Source organism: Drosophila gunungcola, chromosome 3R (assembly GCF_025200985.1).
Source record: "Drosophila gunungcola strain Sukarami chromosome 3R, Dgunungcola_SK_2, whole genome shotgun sequence".
In the NCBI taxonomy this organism is placed as follows: Eukaryota; Metazoa; Arthropoda; class Insecta; order Diptera; family Drosophilidae; genus Drosophila; species Drosophila gunungcola.
In genome coordinates, this window is record NC_069139.1 from 26,968,540 (window position 1) to 26,991,804 (window position 23,265).

At 44.0% G+C, this 23,265-nt stretch overlaps 3 protein-coding genes across 5 annotated transcripts; 1 reads left to right on the plus strand and 2 right to left on the minus strand.

Annotated features, from left to right (window-relative positions):
* The first annotated feature begins 705 nt into the window (after window positions 1-705).
* Window positions 706-3,373, plus strand: LOC128252534 (THO complex subunit 1). Its single transcript, XM_052980316.1, is given in 6 exon segments — window positions 706-893; window positions 960-1,643; window positions 1,765-2,051; window positions 2,112-2,414; window positions 2,474-2,643; window positions 2,646-3,373. Coding segments are annotated over 6 exon segments (2,139 nt in total). The 5' UTR covers window positions 706-815; the 3' UTR covers window positions 3,263-3,373.
* LOC128252545 (zinc finger C2HC domain-containing protein 1C) lies at window positions 3,306-8,919 on the minus strand. 3 transcript variants are annotated; one of them, XM_052980334.1, is made up of 4 exons: window positions 8,222-8,919; window positions 4,090-4,635; window positions 3,972-4,007; window positions 3,306-3,912 (listed from the first exon to the last, which is right to left on the minus strand). In XM_052980334.1, the coding sequence occupies exons 1-4, from the start codon at window positions 8,273-8,275 to the stop codon at window positions 3,403-3,405; spliced, it is 1,146 nt and encodes a 381-aa protein (XP_052836294.1). In that variant the 5' UTR covers window positions 8,276-8,919; the 3' UTR covers window positions 3,306-3,402. The 3 variants fall into 3 exon arrangements, with proteins under 3 accessions (XP_052836294.1, XP_052836296.1, XP_052836295.1); XM_052980336.1 differs by lacking the exon at window positions 8,222-8,919 and adding an exon at window positions 6,057-6,466; XM_052980335.1 differs by lacking the exon at window positions 8,222-8,919 and adding an exon at window positions 5,653-6,001.
* A 6,291-nt stretch (window positions 8,920-15,210) lies between these two features.
* LOC128252546 (uncharacterized) lies at window positions 15,211-23,207 on the minus strand. The gene is made up of 4 exons (XM_052980337.1): window positions 22,126-23,207; window positions 18,285-18,332; window positions 16,689-17,078; window positions 15,211-15,676 (listed from the first exon to the last, which is right to left on the minus strand). The coding sequence occupies exons 1-4, from the start codon at window positions 22,226-22,228 to the stop codon at window positions 15,225-15,227; spliced, it is 993 nt and encodes a 330-aa protein (XP_052836297.1). The 5' UTR covers window positions 22,229-23,207; the 3' UTR covers window positions 15,211-15,224.
* Between the last annotated feature and the right edge of the window lie 58 nt (window positions 23,208-23,265).

Consider the following 23,265-nt stretch of genomic DNA (forward strand, 5'->3'; position numbering starts at 1 on the left):
CCGTTTGAGTTTACCACTTGACAGATTTCTTTGTAAGATCGCTCGGGTTTCCGTTGTCTGGCTTGCTGCGGTGGCCTGTAGCCGCTGTTGTAGTAGCCGGAATACGATGGCCGCGCAGGAGCAGCAGCAGGCGGATAATTATAGCCCGGGAATAGTTGGTAAACCCCAGACTGGCAGCTAAAACAGTTTAGCGCCAGAACCCACAGCAGCACGTAGTAGATCGTCTTGCCCATGTCTACTCCGTCCGAGATTAAGATTCCGAATAGCAGCTTTTGCGATTTGCATTGGATTCGGCTGGCCTACTTATTAGACTTCCGCAACCTTGCACGGAGTGGGAAACTAATTGAAATCTCAAACCTATTCGGATTTGCCTGAGAAGCTGATAGCAGTTTTGCGTGCCTCGACACTATGCTGTTGATAAGAACAATCCATTCGGCCTTGCAAATTATAATTGTATGTGTTTTAAATTCGTAGACCTATAAAGCCGCCTAAACTTTTTCTTTGTTGTTTGTATTCTTTGGTGCCTGCTTAAAACATTAGGAACTTCTATTTACTAAAACTTTCTATAACTTTTTGTTGTAAAATTAAATATTTTTTAATCACATCTTCAGAATTCTTTTGTTTTGAATTTCCCGCCGCATTAAAAATCGAATTTATATCGATATTAAAGTATTGTTTGTTACTATTAAAAGAGTAGTTTCCAACACTGGAAATTAACAAAGCAGCCAACAGCACTGGCCATGTTGTTTTAGTTAAAAACAACATCAACTTACCAGTTTACTGCTGTTGTATCCGCACTAACTGTATTGAACAAAATGAGCACCGCTGTAGATGTGGCCAGCAAGGCTTCAGGCAAGTTGGCCAACTACTTTGCGCTGCAGGCTGCGTTTGAGGTAAGAAATGGTGCATTAACGAGCTTCGAAACCGGCAATGATGGGGTCACAAACATTAAATTGCAGAAAGCCCTGGAAAAGGCCATCACCGACGGCAACGTGGAGCTGCTGGTCAAGGAGTACAACAGCTTCACCGCCAACACCGAACATGACAAGCGCCTGCCCATGGACCACGCGTTCCGGGTGCTTCTAATGAATCGGCTGGAGGACGATGTACAGCGCATTGGCGACCTGGTGCGCCTCTCCGTGGATGCCACGCGGGCCGAGATCGTGTCCAACACCATTCCGGTGGTGCTGCTCATCGACACTTTCGACGTGGTCACGCTGGACAAATGCCAGGAGATCTTCCGGTTCGTCGAGGAACTGGTGGAGGTGTGGAAGGAGGAGATATTCTTCGCCTCGTGCAAGAACAACATACTGCGCATGTGCAACGACCTGCTGCGCCGCCTTTCTCGCACCCAGAACACAGTCTTTTGCGGCCGCATTCTGCTCTTCCTCTCCAAGTTCTTCCCCTTCTCGGAGCGGTCTGGCCTGAACATTGTGTCCGAGTTTAACCTGGACAACTTCACGGAGTACGGGCTGGACAGCAAAGACCACGACGAGAGCGACAACAAGGAGCTGGAGGACACCGCCGAGGACATCCCCCTGAAGATCGACTACGACCTGTACTGCAAGTTCTGGTCGCTGCAGGACTTCTTCCGCAATCCCAACCAGTGCTACAACAAGGCGCAGTGGAAGATGTTCCAGATGGTGAGTACCTTCTTGATGGGTCAACTAAGAACAATTTGGAAAATGGCTGAGCCCCATCTACATTCAAATCTTTTTTATAATTATAAAATATAATTATATTTATTAATATATTATTTTTCAGCACGCCGAGAACATACTGCAATCGTTCTCGAGCTTCAAGCTGGAGGACGTGAGACAGAGTGGCAACGACAGTGCCAGCGAGGCTGGCCAAGCCATGGAGGTGGACGAAGAGGCCGTTGATCCTGCGGCGGTGACTGTCGTGATCAAGGCGAATCACTTCTTCGCCAAGTTTCTGACGAATCCCAAGCTACTGGCACTACAGCTCTCTGACGCTAATTTCCGACGTGCTGTGCTGGTGCAGTTTCTGATACTCTTTCAGTACCTTCAAGTCAGTGTAAAGTTTAAGAGGTGAGTAGAAAAGTGTGGGCCACAGTGAATACAAATAACATGTTATGCCTGTACTTTCAGCGATGCTTACACATTAACCGCGGACCAGGCGGACTTTATCAAGGAAACAGAGTCTCGCGTTTACAAATTGCTAGAGGAGACTCCGCCCTACGGCAAGCGGTTTGCTCGAACTGTACACCACATGCTTGTGCGCGAGGAGATGTGGAATAACTGGAAGAACGAGGGCTGTAAGGAGTTCAAAAAGCCGGAGGAGCCGGCACCCAACGAGGAGGACCTGAAGCCACCACCGTCCAAGAAACCAAGACGCCCATTGGGCGATGCATTGCGCGATGCAGCTCGCAATGGCAAGTTCTTTTTGGGAAAGTAAGTACGACGTGTCAAGAAACCAATCAGGTTATTAAAGTAATGCAATGCCCTTCCAGTGATAACCTGACCCGCTTGTGGAACTACTCTCCGGATAACCTGCAGGCCTGCAAGAGCGAGCAGCGCAACTTCCTGCCGCTTCTGGAGACGTATTTGGAGACGCCGCATGAGAAGATCGACCCCGCCTTCGAATGGCGAGCCTTGCGTTTGCTAGCCCGCCAGACACCACACTTTTTACCTCGCTCTCTCAACCCTCGAGCAAGATCTCCGACTATCTGGAGCAGGTGCGCAAGCGTCTCATTCGGGACAAGGAGCCCAAGCCGGCAGCTCTGTTGTCGAGCAACTCTTCGGAGAACAGTTTTGGCCTGGCAGTTAACCATGCTCATGCAGAGGCCGAGCAGGATGCCACTGTGGCCCTCCAGGACGCTGAGCCAGAGCAGGATCTCGAGGTGGAGGACAACGAGCCGGTGGTGGAGGAGGTGGACGAAGTGCCAGCCCACGAGAAGCCGCTTATGGTTACCAAAGAGCACATCCAGGAGGTGGCCCCCTTGATAGGTGAGCCCTGGATGAAGGTGGGCAAGAAGATCGGCTTCACCAACGACGAGCTGCTCTTCTTCCAAATGGAGCACTCCACGGCCAACGTGGCCTGCGTCCAAATGCTGACCAACTGGATCTCCGATGACGATGATGCCACGCTGGACAACTGGGCGTACATGCTCGAGGGACTGGAGATGAACAAGGCTGCCGAGGCGGTGAAGGCCATCATTGAGCGCGAGAAATCGGGATCTACTGCCGCGCCAGCCGTGCCCTCTGCCTCCGATAACGACGTGGAGGTGCTGTCCGACTAGCATACCACGCACTCAACCCACCCTAGTTATAGGCCACTTTAGGTTCGTTCCAATCATCAATCTTCTTTATCACAAGTAAAAGTATGGGCATGTTCACTGTTATCAACCAGAGATCAGCTATTACCGATTCCCACTAACCACTAGCGCTTCTTCGGCGGGGGACCGTTCCGCGGCTTGTTGTGCACCATGTTGGCGCACTTGGGGATGTGCCGCTCGGCGGCCTGTTGGTTGAATCGACGGCTGCAGTGCGGGCACTGGATGTAGTCGGGATTCTCCGAAGGCGGCGGCGGCGGCAGGTCGCTCAGCTTGCCGCCGCGCGCCAAGTGCAACTGAACCTGCTTGGCGGCCCGTATCGACTGGATGAACTCCTCGTGCTGCTTGCGCCAGTTGCTCTTCTTGACCCCGGTGGTCAGACCCTTCTGCTGGGCAGCACTGCTGTACGTCGATTGCGAGCTTCTTCCCTTCGACTTCTTGCCGAACTTCTCGGCGTCGGTGCCCACGACGCGCTGCTTGGAGGCGTCGAAGACCTTACGCTTGGTGCTCACCATGCGCTGGCACACCGCCTCGTGCTTCTGCAGCCGATCCGTGTTGAAGTGGCGTCCGCAGAACCGGCACAGGGCGGTGCCCTCCGGGGCCGTCGTTGTGGTGTCCTGCGAATGGGGAAAGGTTCGGATCACTCTTCTCCTCACCCCTGGACAGTGGTACTCACCATGTTGACCTTTTTAACTGGTGATTTAGGCTCCGACTGAACGGGGATAGACATGGCATAGGGTTTTGAAAAGGTTATCGGTTGAGTGACAATGCGGGGCCACGTTGATTCTACTCACCCGTCGAATCGTTGGCGGCGACAGGCGATTGGCTTGCGGGGTGGCTCCTCCGGTCAACCGACTGGAGGTCGGCATCTTGGGACTGCGCGGTGGCGTGGACACGGATCGCTGGGAGAGCGCCGCCTCTGGGGCAGGCGGCGTCTTCCGGGTGACCACGGGCTTCAGGCTTCGGTTCACACTCCGGGGGGTGGCGAACTTGTTGTTGTTGTTGCTGTCGCTGGTAACGCGCCTGCAGGCGTTGGGCGGCTCCTTGAGGCTCATGTCGGTCACGCCCTTGATGAGCCGCTGCATCGGTTGCTGGGGGCGGGCTTTCGCTGGGGCGGGCGGCGAGGGCAGGGTTCCGATCGGCTTGAGGGGATTGCTGCGGTCGATGCCCGCTCCTCGGCGACGCTCATCGAACATCTGGCGCACCTTTCCATTGCCAATCAGCCTGGTGGAGGCGGCACTGGGCGCAGCAGTGGCCAAGTGCTCGCCACTCGTCTTCGTGCCCAGTAGCTCCCGCCGACGCACCTCCTGCTCCTGCTGGGTCCGCTGTTGAAAGCGCATCTGGTGGTAAAAAAAACAACATTTTTAAATATTGGAATGCAAGATTCTGGATCAAGTTTTGAAGTCAATCAGAGATTTTTTTTTTTTTTTAATTTTTTTATAAACAATCTGTCTTTTAAAAATAAGTAAATTTTATGATTAATACTAAAGTAATAGCAGTTTTCCAGTGAGCCCTGCTATTATATATTATATCTAAAATGTAGATCGAATATATGCCGACAATATATTTCTTCCTAATTTTACTTATCAACTAGAGATAGCAAATGAGTCTAAGCTAGCTAGCTAGTTCTATTATAGAGTAATTGATCATTCAATTAGAATAAGTATGATAAAAGTTATTATAACGATAAAAGTTATTATTATTATTTGAACCAAATAAACTTCAAAATAAGTAAAAGAGAAATAATGTTTTGAATGCATAAAGTACCTTTAATAGGATAGTTCATCTACAAAAACTAACTCTTAGTATCACTCAAATAGGATCACTTTTTAAAACACTTGAAATTAGTTTAAAATACCATGTAATTGAGAAAAATAGAATGAGAGAATAGAATCGAATTTCAGCGATTCATGATTATGAGATTGATTAAAAAGGATTACTAAATTGGATCAGAGTTTAACAAATTTGTCTGTTTATTTTTATTCTTTTGAAACGAATCTTTGGTAAAATTCAATATAAAGAAATAACGTTTTTATTGCATAAAATCCCTTTAATAGGTTATTATCTACATAATCTCACTCTTAGTTTTAATCAGAACGGAACACTTTTAAAAACACTCGAATTCATTTTCAAAAATCAAATTATTAAAAAAATTGATTAATAATTATAACATTGATTAAAAAAAATTCCTGAATTGAATCAAAGTTTAACCAATCGTTGTTTATTTTATACTCGAATCAAAAAGTTCAAAATTAAATACAATTTCTAGATAAAAACCAAAATAAGCTAAATCCACTTTGTTACTCAACTACTGTACAATTTATACCCCAAATATAGTATTCACCCAATTGTCTTACGGGTGCAGAGCTGGTGCTGCCATTGCCACTGGGTGGCAGGTGACTCAGTGCCTCCATGAGGCGCCTGGCCGCCCAGGACTCGTTCAGTTTCAGGGGCAGAATGTGGTCCTGCTGGTCGAGCTCCGACTCGAACTCGTACCGGAGGAAGTCTCCGTCCTCGTCCACGTCCCCGTCCGCCGACTGCAACATTCCGGGCCGGAGAGCGCGTGTCAACTGAGCGAACGGGAGCTGGACATTAGCGCGTCCATTTCCCCCGAGTGGAGTCATTAGGTGCACGGGTTTCGGTGTGTGTTTGTGTGTTTGTGCTGTGTGCCTTGTTTGCTTGTCTATTCTGGCGATGGGGAGGTGTCACACCCCCAGCTCCACCTCCCAACCCCCCTGCGAACAAATCCCTGCCCACTTACGTGCCGCCAGTACATAAAACCCCTTGCCACACGACCCGCCTGGGCAAAGGAAATCTTATCCTGTCCCCGGGAACGGAAACGGGTCCCAAGTGCGGGTTGGGCTGTGGGTGTGGGTGTGGACGCGGTTGTGGCCATGCTCCTCCCATTCATTTCCCTCGAAATGCCTCCTCCTAGTGCGCTTGTCTTCCGTCTCTGGTGTCCTGGTAGTGGCCTTCGAACCCAGCCATGGCCACCTGGCAAGTCGTCCAAAGCACGGCTCACAAAATATGCAAGTCCTTTGTGTATATCGGACACTCGAGAAATCCTAGCTGGCTGTCCTTTTGTTTGGCCAGCCGATTGTTTTTGTTGTTATTGGCATGCAGCAATAACAACAAAAAATCAATGACTGCAACGTTGCCATGACACGGGCCACATGGGATACAGGGGATATACACACCCGCCCAAGACCCACCAACCACCACCCACTCAATACCCACAACCCCCAAAAGGAGCAGCAATTGTTGAATGCCGCCAAGGAAGAGCGGCGCTCAGGTGACAAAGGACCTCAGCTTTGTCCTTCACCCGCATGCCCCCTTTCAGCGATAAAATCGTGCTCAACTAATTTAACGGGTAAATTTTTTTGATTGATGAATTAGTATAGTTCGGTGGATTGGCACTCAGAGAAAAATATTAAAGCCCAATAAAATAGTGAAAAATTACAAAAATGTATAAAAAATTTAAAATTTAAACTTTGCCAATCAGATTATCTATAAAAAAAAAAAAAACAAAAAATTATGTCAAAATGTAAAAGTTGAAAAATTTAAAACTTTATGGAGCTCTTAAATTTAAGCCTTTAAATTTTTACTTTTAAATATATTTTAACAAGTATGCAAGGTTTAAATTACAATAATTGTTTGGAGTGCAGCAATATAATATTTAGTTTTTGAAATGACATTGTCAGATTTCTCCCCATGCACACGTGCATGTTTGCGTTCTTAATGTCAACCCTTTTTGGATATTGAGTGGCTAATACAGTGACGTAGTTTGGCAAAGACTAATCACCTCTAATTGGGGGGCATGTGTTGTACCCCTCTGCACTGTCGACGCCTCTGCTTGCCGCTAACAGATGGCCGTCAAGGAGCGCCTTTCTGTTTCATTGCGGGGGCGTCAAAAGTTCCCATTGCCGAATAAGAGCAGCGGCAAATACAAATTAATTAGCTGGCATTTCACTGGAAAACTTAAGCGAGAGAACCCGAAATAGAACTCCACCAAAAGTATCAGTCCATTTATGGTGCATCACGGAAATTAAAGTAGCTAACTGGCTTATATTGGGAGCAACTTTTAAAAAAAACAAATGTCGGTATTGCAGAAGTAGTTTCTAAATGAATTATAAACGAAGCCCACATTCGTTGGCCAGCTAGTTGTGTTTGTAATTAAGTGCTTTCTATCACGGTTTATATATTGTAATCGTTGAAAGATATAGTTTATATAAAGTCTTGATCAGGATCAACAGCCGAGTCAATCTAGCTATGTCCGTCTGTCTGTCCGTCTTTATCCCAGAAACTATAAAATCAATAGATTTCGGAGTTGAAATGCAGATTCTAGTAAATCTTACGCAGCACAAGTTGATTTCAAAACGAGGCCACGCCCACTTTGACGCCCACAAATCGCGATAGTCTGATAGACCTTACCATATCTATCAAAAGACACAACAAATTTTAAAATCGAGCTCTAGTTTTAGAAATTATAGAGATATTAAGTCCTCTGCTGCCGCTCTGCCGCTGCTCTGCCGGCAAAACAGTTTCCTATGCTTATTAGATTCATTTAGTTTGAAATTTGTTAGCTGAGTTACGGTATCTTATAGTCGGGGAATTCTTACTTATATACTATGTGCAATAGAAAGAAAACTTTTGGTTTGCATAGAAACGGACAGGCGATCATGGTTAGATCGAATCATCTAGTGATGCACTGCTTTGCAAACTTTTTACTGCAATTACAATACCCTCTGTAAGGGCATACAAAGTGGCCTATCGACTTTGGTAATTTCCTGTCTTGATACATTTTTATCAAGAGAACTGGTTTATTACTGCTATCGCCAGAGGCAATGCTCAAATAAAACAAATATCAGCATAATTTTAAAAAGTTGATTCTTTTGAATCATCGTTCAAATCACTCTCAAATCTCACCTGCATTTGCGCTAGCCTCGAGGTCTTCATCTCTCCGGAACCTATTGACGCCATCGCCAAATAGGGTATATTCAATTTGAGTCGGTTGAATTCGGTGCGATTTGTTGCGATGTTCGTGTGTGGGCTCCGGCCAAGGTGGTGACGCGACCGAGCTTGGCTCGAAGTGTTTGGTTACCGCAGACCCGGCTCAGACTCTCCGGTGAGTCATGCGAGTTGGCAGCAAGTAAACACAAAACACACAGCAGCAACAGGCCGACGATTGTCGCCAGGAGGCGTCAGTGGATGTACGTGGGTGCCGATCTGGAAGTGGAAGTGGAAGTGGAAGCCGATGAAACCGTGCCCAGATCAAGTCCCAGACCCAGACCCAGACTGACAATTGTGGGCCGACGGCCGCTCCCAATAAGGCGCGATCAATGAACAAGCCAATCCAATTGAATTCACTTTGACTCGCCACAAATCGTACCAACTTTGATGGAATCCAATGCTTATCTTTGCGTGTATTTATAAAACTACAAATCTGAACCGAAAAGAACTGGAGAAAGGTAAGAACGTACGTTTGAAATTTGTCGATATTTGTGTATTTAATACAATGTTCTGAAATGTTTTCATACGATGAAATGGAATTTTGCCCGACTAACATCTGAACAAAGCAGAGAAACTTAACTGACTGGGTAGTCAAAGAGCTTGTAGTTATGTAGATATTCGACTTAATATATGCACTGTCTAGTTAAGTCTAGTTAAGTATTAATGCTTAACTTTTCTACCATTTCTGAAGACCAAATACAAATTTCTCTTTAAAAACTTAAACCAATTATTATGCAACTCGTTAAATTTATTTTTTAAATTAAAATTATTTTTTAATTTAATATAAATAGATTTTTTTATTACATTGTTACTGTTGTCTTAATGAAATTAATTTTGAAAGGGTGTGTATTGTTGAAATGTTGTTCATATTAATATAGACAAATTAAATAAATAAATAAAATACTAAAACTTAATGAAAGTTTAGATTTTTATGGGCTCTTTGTCCGAGTCTAGAGTCTTCCATAACCAAACAATGCTTTTAATTTATGTGTTTTTCGGCTTTTTGGCACATGTCGTTTCGCGCTGACTAATTCCAACTCTTCGCCGGCTTTGTTTGTGTTTGGAGCTGCGATTTGCATACCCTGCCGAAATGAACTTACCAGCTTTACAGGGAAATACAGCCAGACTGAAGCACTTGGGAGTGGGCTCTGTTGACCTGGGAGGCGGATTGGGGGGACTGGACACTGGGCTCCTGGCACGCGAGTTTATTGACACACAAAGGAGGCACTCGAACGAGGATTGAACTTTAAAGCCGGACCTCGAAGTGGGTCACCGAGGGATAGGCGGTGGCTCCTCTGTGGGCAACTGGCCAGCTGTTGATGGAATGTAATTACGCATACGCCGCGTGTGTCTCGAGTGTTCGGGCTTCGATTTGTGTTGCTGTTGCTGTCGCTGTCGCTATTTGTTTTACCGTTTTCGATGGGCCCCGCGCTGGCGACTGTTTGCTTAGAAGTTTGCGCGCTAACTGAGACAAGATTCCAGTTCGCCGTCGATTCCGACACCGAATCCAAATCCAAGTCCACACACCGCACCGATGACCGGCCCGAACAAGTTGCGAAGTTGGCGACATGGAGCATTGCACCGCCACCAACTGATCTGCGGATGATGGCGTGTCGGGTGAGTCAAGTTATCGGGTAGGACCCCTCCATCCTCAAACCTCCAACCTCCATATCGGCCCTCACCCAGAAATCGCAGTACACATATGTGCGTGCACGCGAAGAGAAACATGTATTTATCGCTAAATGGCTGGTTTTTTGTTTTGTTTTCTTTCTCTCAGATGTTGTTGCTAAACTTTATTTGCTTTTGTTTTACATTTATCAACGCTGACGCTTTGCAGATGTTTTCCGCCTCCTACTCTTCATCAACCCCTTTTGAAGTCATCGAATCAAAACTTGGATAAGGTGTATTTTTAGCGATTCGATCGCCGAATCATAATTAATCATAGTTGAGCGCGGTTGGGTGAGATTTTAAAATAAAACACTTGAACATTTTTAAGCTTAATTAAATTATAAGTAGGGAATTCGAAGTTAATGTCAATACTTAAGTATTCGCTCTTAAACAATATATTCATTTATGCAAAATTATTATAGGATCAAAAATGTCATTCAAACCAATTTAAATTACTTATTTTTATAATTAACATAAAGTTGTGAAATTATTGCTCTCTGTAGCTTATACAAACAGTTATTTGTTCTTATTCACACGTACAAACTTTACCAATTCAATAAATTGATTAAATTAAAGAGCTCCTTAGCTTTTCAAATTTTTGTGGCGATAATTGCCATAACATTTCATTCAATTTAATCAATAAACTTTCTTCGAGAGTTTTCACAATGAAATAAAATTAAAGTTGGGGTTTAATATTAAAAGCCAACTTATATTTGTGCAGGGCATTTGAGCTTCGCTAAGCGCTCGTTAGCGGATTCATTTGATGACTTCTTTGCTGTTCGCTTAGCGTCTATTTGCTCATCGTTTTCATAATAATTATTCATACATTGCTCGCTTGTTTTGGGCTGCGGTCTTGAAACCATTTAAGAGCGTACTCGGTTTCTCTCTCTATTAATTGGGCAAGTTGGCCAGAAGATGGGCAGCACTTGTTCTTGGCCTGGCTTGAATTGATGGAACCTGAACCTGAACCGGCCACACGAAAAGATCTCCTGGTTTCTAACCGATGGCTTCCTGGGCTGGCGTTAGATTTTGAGTTTCTTCGAGCTCAGCGGCGTATGGCGAGTGAACGTCTACAAAGTATATTTATAGACACATACACATCTATCGAATTACGTAGTTACGTCGCTAATTACTGTTCGAGGGGAAACTCGAGGGATTTGGAAAAGTCTTTGGCAAGGCTGCGCGCCTGATTCGGAACACCAGAACCGGTTGGTGGATTAAAACTTCTTATTCTTGACATTTGGGGTTCGGGTTGGGGTTGGTTCGAGTTTAAGCCTCGCCTGCCAGCGCTTCACACCAATGTATATATGTGGGGGTATTATGCACACCTATGTAATGTATATATGCTAGCTTGTATAATTTGTATAATCCTCTGCGTGGGTCGATGAGTGCCGCCCTGCTAAGCCGCCTCCTGCTCTCTCTCTATTTCTTTCTCTCTCTTCTCTCTCTCTCTCTCTGTCTCTCTTTGGTTCGAAAAAACAGCTAATTCCGAACGCCGTCGGATTACAACTTGAATACGTTTAACAATGACACGGCAATTTCAACATCAACATCAACATCAACGACACTGATAACAAACAACGCGAACTTACTAGCCTAATTGTGAGTTGCGGTCGAGACCGCCAGGGCGTATACGCAACGCTTGCCAAGATGGCCGGATGGCTGGAAGTATGGAAGCCTGCTTCCACTTCCGTTTCCGGTTACTAGTCGCCCTCCCTCACGGATCATCTCACAACGACTTGCTCGGGTCCGGGTTCGGGTTCTGGTTCTGGTCTACAATTTCATAACTTCACAATTTCATAATTTGGTTACATCAAATGCGGCTTACACGCGGTGCCACGCTACCTAAGGTACTATTCACAGTTCAGCCGCCCGCTGAAAATGCGCAGCACAATAAAAACTTTACACTTATAAGTGGGTGTCTGCATACACTATATTACTATATAACTATATTACTATATAGTGTATACGGTTGTTCAGCTAACATCGGAAATGCAGTTTACGTGTACAATTATACTACAAAAATTTGCTCTAAAGTATACTTTTGTTTTACATTTGCTTTGCTTAATTTCGGTTTTAAAACATCCATGTTCATGCTTTGTTTTTCTTTTTGCAATTTTATATTATATTTTTGTGTTCGGTTTCGGTATTGGTTTTGGTTTTGGTATTGGTTTCACTTGCGATCTCGGTGTTCTTAATAAAGTTTACAAAAATACTTCTCGGTTCAACTGAAGAGCGTGGGGATTGACACTTAATTGAAGCTTGGCCTGGCTGAAGCCCTCAATCGAATCGCATCGTGTGTGTGTTTTCCGTGTGTGTTTAGATTAGTTGAGTTCACGGAGCCCATCCTCATGGACTCCGCGCTGGACGTGTATCGTCGGTCCTTTTTCAGCTGCCGACCCCAAGGCTTAAACAATTTACATACATTATTTAATCCCGTTTCCTACATGCGTATGCGTGATTGTCCAAGGTTGATTTTACTTTTACGTTTATTTTCGTTTTTCATTAGGTTTTTAGTTTGGTTTTCGCATTTTCGACTCGACTTTATACTCGCTCGCTAACAAATTTCGATTTCGTGTTCGATTTCGATTTATTCGGGCTAGGCTTCAGACTAAAACATTGTGGTGAGGATACGGATACCCTTAAATATGTTCCTAAACGCTCCGCACATCGCTCTCGATTCGCTTCTGTGTCTAGAACTAAAAGCCAACATTCAATGCGCTCTAATTTAACGTCTAAACGACAATTGCTTAAGTCTTTTAGTCTACATTTCAATTACGTTACGTGGCGGGTTCTCTACTTCTATATGTATGTGGTTTTCTGCTCCACAGAATGTGGTTTTCTGCTCCTGCAGTTCGACGCGTCTCCCGACTAAATGGTAGCTATAGGTAGGTATTATGGTAACATGGGGCTAGTAGCGATGGTGGGTGTTGGGGTATGATAGCTAAGGCTGTGGGCTCAGGTTTAAGGTATTCATTTCGTTTCGTTTCGTGTAGCTTCGCTCGTGGTTATTGTTGTACATAAGTATAGTAATATATAAGTGTACACGCGCGTACAAGGACATGCAACAGATGCGTAGCGGACTTGGTGTGTCCTGTTACCCGTATTTTACATAATATTTCGCGTTTCTATATTCTAGCTCTATGCATTTTCGCGGCATGCAACATTTTGAAAACCTGCACAATCTTACGGTACATACATTTATCGTTTATCATTTATCGTTTATCGTTTATCGTACATATGGTATTTAACTAATCGGGCGCTCCATTATTTTTCCGACTTAGCCTAGTTACTATATAGTATATGCCTAATCGTACAGTTACAGTTACAGTTACAGTTACAGTTTTCTCAAGGTGTCCGTAGCGGCGTTTCCCTTCCTCACATATTGTGGCGAAAGTTCCTCAAAATCAAATTCAAAATCGAATCGATGTGGGATGATTGTGAGCTGTGAGTTGTTACCTTTCCTTCGGTTCTGCAATGCAATGCCTGTGATTTCAAATGTGTTCTTAACTGCTAATTACTCGTACATGTGTACACACGTCTTTGGCTTTATACTCTGTGATTTTTCCTGGGTTACTAACTTGTTTTGTTGCTTCGCTTGATTTTGTTTTTCGTTTTATAAACTTTACATCAGTACGGGTGGGTATGTCGATCTGAGTGAGTTAGTTTCGTAAACTAAACTGACATTCGAATGCCATGCCTTAAGTGCTAGCCCTAACACTAACACTAGGGGTTCGGTTTTGGTTTTGGTTTTGGTTTTGGTTGTGCTGTGTGTGTGTGTGTGTGTGTGTGTGTTGCGGGTGAATGAGTTTTATTACTAGAGTCCTAGAGTTCGTTTTTACCTCTTTTAATTACTTGTTATTTACCTGGTTGTCCTGTTTACTGTCATATCTGTTTAACATGCTATATCAAAATTACCATGCTCCACTTTAAAATTCTTCGCTGGATTTGCCACATTTTGCTTAGCCTTACACAATTATATTAAACTTGTATCGATTTTTCGACTTGCTTAATTTACGCGCGCTGTATCTGTATAAATGTTTCAAAAATTTGCACACAAAAATGGGTTCTTACGGGGAGACGCTGGGTCTTGGGGGTTTTTTTCGGGCCTGGGCTTTGCGGTTAAATACTATCGATTTCAAAAATTCTAGAAAATCATGGCAAAACAATTTGAAAAGTGTTTCCATTACAAATTGCATCAATATAAATTTCAAAAGTCTCAAAATACACAAAAGTATTTCAATCTCTTGCGGTTGTTTTTTTTTCGTTTTTAATTTAGTTGTCGCTTCGTTTCGTCTTGTCTGCATTATTTATTGTAATTTGTTCGCTTGTCGAGTGCAAAAATATGTTGTAGTCTACTTATATGCGCGATGCAAAAATATTTTCGCATTTCAAATGCTTGTGGTTGCAACTGCGACTGCGATGGCTCAATGCGGTTGGGTGGGTGCTGCGGCTTGTGGTTGGTGTTTGGTGGTTAGTGGGTTGTGGGTGTCGGTTGGAGGCGAGTGTGCGGTCTAACAAATATATATTGGTGGATAAATACACACACGGGTATCTGCCATAGTTCGAAATACAACTAAAGCGGCGGTCATTATAATTGTCGCACCCAAAAAACTTTTTTTTTAAATCAATTGTGTTTATGGTTACTTTAACAAAGGAGTTTCCGGTTGTGAGCATACAAAATTTCTTTAACTTGTCAAATAGTTTTGACAAAACTAACTTAAAACACCTTGTTTTCTTAACAAATGTTTGCCAAAGATAAAGTTTAAGTTTAGGGCCATAAAAGTTGGCATCATTAAATTTTCATTTGGCAATGTTACATGATGCCACAACTATTTCATTGGCCGCTGCTATGTAGACATATATATATTTTAGCACACTGAGGGAAATGGGTCAACTTTTGATGAACTTGCACTTTAACTGCTTAACGCAGTTGGGGCAATACACAAAGCCAAACACGCTAATGGGCACAGCGGGATAGTGGTCTGGAAAGTGACAAGGACAATGGGGCGTATACGCTACGCTAGGGAGCTCGTTCCACTTCCTTTTCGGCAACACCTAACACCTAACCTAACACTCAGAGGTTGACGAAAGCACGTTTAAATATTAAATGCTACCCAAGCGACTACCAGTTGCTCAGCTCCTTGCAATCGAAGACAAAATCAGCGGATCAGGACGAACGAGTCCTGCCCGCCGGGTGGGTGGATGGTTGAATGTCGTGCTGGAGGGCTTAGAGTTCAGCGTTCAGAGCTTAGAATATGAAGTCGCCGCAGTCCATGGCGTAGTCGAAGTCCTCGCCCCCGATGTCGTCCACGCCCGAGGAGTGGAAGTCGAAGCCGCCGATATCCGTGTGGTACACGGCCCCGCTGCAGGAGGTGTCGATGAGGTTGGTGCAGTGGGTGGTGGGCAGGGCGTGCAGGGTGAAGGTGTCCTCGCACTGCGACCAGGTCAGTCCGCCACTCCACACCCCGTTGGGCAGCGTGGCCCATCCCCAGCCGTGGCCCCAGGGCAGGGCGCAGGCCAGCGAGGCCTTCGAGTCCGGCTTCTTGCTGAGAATGGCCACCGCCGCGTCGCTCTTCACCAGCGGGTCCTGGGTCTGCCTGTACAGCTTCGTGGTCATCGCCGAGGAGCAGCGGTGGTGTTTACTGCCGCTGGCTCCGTGGGACGCCGCCTTGCGCTGCTTCACCTCCGACTGGGTGGCAGCTGCACAAATTGAAAACCGAATTCAAAAAATTGGTTAATAACATATAATCAAAAATATAATAATTCCAATCTAGTTCTCCCCTCAACTAACCCAACAAGCTATTAATCACTCTTACCTTTCTAAAAACGCCAATACTCTGCATATTTTAGACTTTAGGATAATTGCTTTATTTAAGTATTCGATGCTAGCCAACCAATACATAAGCTAATTAGGTGTTATTTGCTAGAAATATCTTTAATTCTATAAGTAGCACGGCACCTATGATCTATAAATGAAATTAAAGCCAGGCGAAAGCCTCTACAGCTTTTAAGCGTCTATAAAAAATCAACAACAAAATGATGTTGTATTTAAAACAATTTCCAATCCTTCATTAAAGTGGCTATTTGTTTAAAGAACATTTACAGTCTACACTGTACATATGACGAACAAAAATAAGAAGAATTTCCTAAATTTCAGCTTATATTGCTATACCCTTGCAGGCCTATATTTATTTATTGATTTTCTTATGATTTGCTTAATATACACTTTTTTACATCATAAATCACTCCAAAGAATAATTTGACGGACCAGTATGATTTTCTATCCTTTTTATAATACTCTCTTTGACCAACATGTTCTACACTAGCAATTTTACGAATTTCGATATCAGCAGTTTTACAGGTTTAAGGTATATCAGATGGACAAATCACACACCTCCTTTCGGGGCAACATTCTTTTCAAAAACTATAGTTATATATATATATATATATATATATATTATATCTCCCTCAATGAACCCAATTTGCCTTTTATTTAAAACGTTTCATTTGAAATGGAATATATTTTTTCTTTCAATAAAACAAAAAAGTAAGAAAAATAACTCATTATGTGTTGTGCATAAATATTTTCCTAATTTTCCTTTAAAAAAAGTTAAAAGATTGCCGAGCACAGGGAGGTTTGGGTGAAATGCTTCATCTTCCCCAGGAAACTTAGGCAGATGGATTATGAATGTTTTGAGGGGAATTTACTCACGTCTAATGCGCACCAGCGGACGTCGGAGCACGTTCATCAGGTGCGGCTTGTCCACCACCAGCTCGATTTGCGGCGGCGGCGGCAGGGTCTTGGTAATGGCATCGATCCAGTCGCTCACCTCCTGCTCGGACTTGGCCAGCATCCAGTAGACCTTCGACCGCTTGCGCTGCGACCCGAGGGCAATCAACTGGGACACGTTCACGCCCGCCGGCAGCGGCGGACGACGCGGAATCTGGCCGGTCCAGTGGGCGATGGCCAGCATCTCGGGCGCCTCCTTCACCAGGATCTTGCCCGTCGGCGAGGAGCGTCCCGGCTCCGTGAACCAGGCCATGGTCGAGTCGTCGTACAGCACCACCCACTCCTCCGCCCAGCGGTTCCAGAACATTTGCTCTGCGGGGACAAAAGGGCGGGAAAACAGGTTTGTAAAAATCTTATTTTATATTTCGTTGAATTAATCTTGCATTGCAATATAGAATCTAAAAAATTATAGTTTAACTTCAATAGCCTTTCAAAAGTTTTTATTACATTACAGCTCCTTCCTATCTCCAAACTTTCCAATTTAGTTTTAGCTTTTTAAAGATAATGAATATTTGGTATATTTTAGTTTGGACTGAAATTGTTTTCTGTTTTAACTATAGCTTGCATATTGGAATTTTAAAAAAATCTGCAGATAACGGAAGTATGGTTTTCCTACGAATCTTCTAATTATATTTTAAATTTACTTAAAATATGTAAACTTTCCTTGAAACCGTGTATTAATTTGCACATGCAGGATGACTGAGTTGGCTACCTTTTTCATTGCAACTATGAGTCTAGCTTTTATATATTATACATTAATTTGCGGCTAAGGCCCAACACAAATTGTTTAGGCCATGATTTTCAATCCGGCCCGGCAAGCATGACAATGACGCATCCACAGCACTGCCAAATCATGAGTAATTACACTTGGATGTGACCCCGAAATGATTATGCCCCGTTGCCCCCGTTCGGAGGACCGCAGTGTGCCCGTCTTCATCCTCATCCGCATCCATCTACCTCGTCCATGGATGCTGCGTCATCCTGTTGAGCCTGGTTGGGAGGACTGTAACTGTTGTGCTGATTTGACAGATTGTCGTCTCTCCTGAGAGATTTCTGTTCGTCCCTGGGTGGACCGAGCCTGCCGTGCTGACAGCCCGAGGAAAAGGTCTGAGTCGGACCGCCCTTTCAAGGACGCTGCATTGTGGGGTCCGGCAATTGCCCAGCAACTATTTCTCTTGCACATGAATGGGTACTTATTAGGTTCGCCAGAGAATGAGAAATGTTCCCAAAACAAATTTAAATTCTAAAACACATTTTAAAGCAACTAACAATGTAGGAACGTTGAAGACGTTTTTACATTTTTGAAAATTTTAATTTCATTTGGCCCGACGATATAATACCCCAAATGGGTATACGAAATGGGTCAATTGGAAACCCAAGCAGTAGAAAAAAGTATTTGCTCCGAAAATTCATATGCAGGGGTATACCACTATATTTATGTATTGATTTTCCAATGAGTTCTTTGATGGTTGATAGCTGTTGAACAACTTAAGATCAGTAGTTATGGTGTATACTTACTTTTATAGCGCAGCAGATAGCCGCCCTTGATTTGTTTGCCGCCAGTTCCTGTAAATAGAGAAAACGAATTGTGGGATGAGTGCTAAGTTAGGTCATGTCTGCCTGCGAAACTCATCTAGTCGGCATCCGCTGCCCAGTGTCCAGTGTTAAGTGCATCACATAGTAGTAGCCAAAGCCCAGTCCCACCATGCCACTAATTGAACAGGAATCCGGCGCTGCAGCCGAAGCCCATTTCCCTTTCAAGGACTTGTTCCCATTTCATCCGATGTCCGACATCCTCCATCCGCCATCCACCATCCGCCATCCGCCAATCGGCAAACGGCCAAAGGCAAACGGCCAATGCCCACGCACCGAAACTGGAGCTGCAAATTTCAACTGTAAGCGAATCCAGGTGCGGCGGAGGTGTGAAGCGACTGGTTACGCCGGATAACGAATGGCGTAAAACGAAACACGGAATTTCATTTAGCAATTCCCTCGGAATTGCAGCCGCAGCAGCTCAATCAGTCGCTGCAGTTGCCCTGCTAGCCTGGTCTCTCGTTTCAAATTCATTACCACTGGCATCCCATTTATTTGGTCAAGTGTCGAGAGTCGGGAGCCGGGGAGGGGGACGGACTGCAGCAGGATTTGGGCCAGTGGCAAACACGACGTTTGCGGTGGACTGAATTAATTATTTCCATAAAGATGGCCAAGGCAACGGTCATACATATACACCTGATCCGAAGCCGTTTCACACCTTGCCTTACTGTGACCACTTCCATGGAATGTGTGGGGCATTCGTTGAAATTTAATTAAGACTTGAAATATTGCCTTGTAATTTGATTTCAATTCCTAATTTATTACCTTATTCGAAGATGGATTGAAAAGTATAGATTGGAAACAACAAACAAATAAATAGATAGATCGATGGTTCCTAAGACAGCTACATGATAATAATAATAATATAATAAAATTAAAAGCGTAGTTCTGAACTGTCAAAAAATTACAGATACATTTTTTTAAAAAACTTTTTTTTAATATTTTTATTGTTGCCAAGGGAGCATTATGTTATAGTCGTCCGATTTTGATGAAATTTAGACCGTAATTCTAAAATATTAAACCACTACTATATGTCGAAGAACTAAAAAAAAAAACTAAAAACTAAAAATTTAAAACAAGACTTATGCTTAGAGGAAGTTTAGCAAAACTGGTCAAACTATAGCGGCGAGGAGAGCATCCTTAAAAGTAAATAATGTGCACATTTTGTCTTTTCCCAACTGAAACTGTAATAATTTTCTTTTTTTTAGATAGCTATGGGTAGCTTCGTTGTTGATAAAAACAAATGATATTTTTGTTATACGCTGTGTTTATATATTCCAAATAAATTTATAAAAGCACATTTATCACTCTAAAGAATTTATATATTGGTCAAATTGTACTGTTCAAGTACAAAATTTTCATTAAGAAACTTAAATAAAGAAACGCTTTTACTTGCTTTAAATGCAAATGTGAAATTGATTTTAGAATCAACTTTATTTAAAAAATTGGCCAAAATGCTGAATTATTATTGTTGTTTTTTCCGCCAGTTCATTAATTATTTATAATAACGACCTATAATACAATTTTCCATCGTTAAATGCTATATAAAATTAAACAAATTAGCACAATAATGGCATTGGCCTTAATTATTTGTATTTCTCAGTATTGCACCTAGCCATCAGGACTTTTATATTCCGAGAAATTGAGAAAATTCTTGTTAATTGGGAACTGAAGAACCCCTTTGACATTCGTTGCCGCACTCGACCAATGGGAAAAGTTGCTTTTGCAGCAAACTGATTACGACCAAAGTGGCTGGTGGCAATTGGCAGCGCCTGAGAATGGGATGCAATGAGCTTGCACAGCATTTGAAAATCGCTTGAGGCTCGGCATGGTAAAAAAAACGCCGCTTGCCCTCAAAATGATTTGGGTTTACTCGGCTTTTTTGTGTGTCCTCTTTAATTTTTTTACACAAAGAAAAAAGAGTTAAACTCCGCAATCGACATTGCCATACAACTATTTAAACTTGTATTGTGCATTATTGGCAGTTTCATCAATATCACTTTCTAAAACAAGATACTGGTTGACTAATACATCCCTAATATTGTGGAAAGCAGAAAACATTGAATTTAACAATTTGTAGTTGACATGTGTCAGAAGATATATATATATGAAATCATTAGAAGAATTCTTCATGATTTTTCCAATCTCTATTTGAATTCCTCAATGGATTTGACAATAGTTATGATTATCTAAAAGTATTTAAAACTAAATTACTTTACAGTTATGTAAGGAGTGGGTATTATCTTTGATAAGAAATAATGGTAAGTCTGCTTATTTCTGTTACGTAATAAAAATGTGTAAAATCATTTGTGGTAAACAACTCTAACTAGCGTAAGTGTACATTTTTCTCTCAGCTTTAGGCAACATTCTTTAACTTGCAGAAATGCAGACGACTACGACAGACGCAGTCCAAGTGTCGACGGAGATGATGAAAGGATGAGCTCGGGAACTGGCGAATGGGGGGCTGGGGGCTGGATATATGTTGCATTGGGGGGTTGATGAGAGAACGAGCTCGTCGAAGGACACTGCCTCGCTTGTATAAGAACGCAAGGCAGCGGACATCATGTGTGCCACTTCAGTGCACGCACACAACCGCATGCAGGCATGCCCACACACATCCTTACATCCACATCCACATGACAAATCAGCTAGAATTGCAAGTGGCTGCCACAGACAACGAACCAAGCCCCATCCTCGAATTTCCGCTCGCACTGGGGCAAAGACGAATCGGAAGGCGAAGACAACGACAACGACAAACGTGTACAGACATAATTGCTGGCCTGGCTAGATATGAGAGTGGATAAAGGGCTGGGATATATGTATGTGTACGTGCACACACTCGGAAAAAATTACCTAAAATCGCCCTTGTCAAAGGTCTTTAATTCTTCGAATCTGGGAAACAACGCACTTTACAATACTGTCTCTACCACTCCATATAATTTAAAATGAATACAGAATGGATTTTTGAAACTTCTCATTAGTTTTAAAAACTTATTTTCATTACACATTTTAAAAAACCATTTGTTATTCTTTGATTCATATTAACTTTGCGATTTATAAAATTCTTTATTAAAAATTTTCAAAAAAATGTGTTGTATTGCTAGAATCAGTTGGGAATTACAGCAAGGAAACCATTGCCCCTCTAAATTTGATCATGTTTTTCTTTGGGTTTTGCCCAATATTCTTGTGAGTGCAGCCACATGATTTATGCAGGGGACGCACTGCAGCAGCAGCTGTAAAACAAAGCCAGGCTCAACTCATTTCCAACTGGTTCGCTGGCAAATACACAGATGCGCCCACGCGGTGTTTAGTGTGATACTCGCATGGGGCTGTGTTGCCCCTGCTTAATGACTTAATACACAGCACACAGCACACACACACACACACACACACATGGGCATGTGCTGGGCAATGGGCGTGGCACTGTCAACAATTGCAGCATAATGAAACCGCATCCTGGATTCCGCTTGATAAGTTGAACGTTGGTGTGGGCCAGAATGTGGGGGATGTGAAAGCGAAAGAGAAAGTATCAGACAGACGCGCAGCTGCGCCTGTGTGCGAATTCATTGAGAAAAATAAAGCAGCCGGGAGGGCGGAGAGGGCGTACAGGGCGTAGAGGGCGGGGCATCTGGGGTGGGGCAGCAAAAACGAGTTCAAGGGTTTTCCGCCAAATGAGGCCACACCGACTGCCATTCGGGGGAGCAGTTTCAGTTTCAGTCGCAGTTTCACTTTCTCCCCACTTTCCCTACTCCCTACTCCTACTCACCCATCGCCTGAGGCTGTTGCAGCTGCAACTGCTGCGGCTGCTGCATGAACGAGCTATCCGCATCCGCACTCCGCGATTTCACCTTGGTGCACATGGAGAACATCTTGGCTGGTCTGGACTGGTCTGGTCTGGTCTGGTGGCCTCTCTTGGTACTTTTCCCCGATAATTGGCTCTTGGCAGCGTTGTTGTGGCGGTTGTCGTATGGGTAGTTTAATTGATTTTGTTGCCGTGCGGCTCGATTGGCAGCTTCCCGAGTTGGTTTTCCAAGTGAAAGTGATGTCAGCGCCAGGCTCGCGTTATCAGCACACACACACACATGCGCTCGCACACCGACACACCGAAACGAAAGTGCTTTCCCTTTTTTCTGCGCTAAATTTTCCCGATTTTCCCGATATTCCTGCCTGTTTTCTGTTTTTTTTTTTTTTTTTTGGCTGCAGCAACGCTTTTTTGCCGAGAAGTGGTTGGCGCCTCGAAATTAATGGATTTGCGATTCTGACACTGACGTCGCTAATTAGATTTCCAATGCTCGTTGCCTACTTTCGCGCTGCTCAGTCGCTGGGGATGCTGCCACCCCACATCCGCGTCCTGCGAGTGGACCACGGACAACGGACAACGGACATGGACTGGTCGCGGGAGCGGTGTGTGATGAATGGGCAGGCAAGGGGTCTGCTGTCAGTCGGCTGTAGCTCGGCGGCTGCTGGGTCAGTAGTCCCACATGGCAGTTGTGGCTGTCGCAAAAGCAAATGCAGATGGTTCGTCCAGTGGGGTCAACGAGGCAACGAGGACTTCTGTTCAGTTCCTTTGTGGCCGCAATTATTTAGTCTGCTGCTGCTCCTGCTGCTGCTGCGGTGGTTGTGTTTGTATCGCTGTCCGCTGCACACCTCTGCTGGGTTAGACGGCCGAAACTCGACTGACGAGCCGTACCGAGCGGGCGAAGCTTGGAAGCCGAGCTCCGCCACCCGAGAGCTTTCGGCTAGGACTAGGACAACACTCGAGCGCCAGACGCAGGCGGTGATGCTGCTCCTGCTCCTGCTCCTGGTCGTGTCCTTCAACGTCCTACGGCAAGAACAACAACCCGCCAACAGATGACAGGCAGCGCGGCTGCTTTCACTCATCTTCCAAACTTTCTCCCGAGCTTTT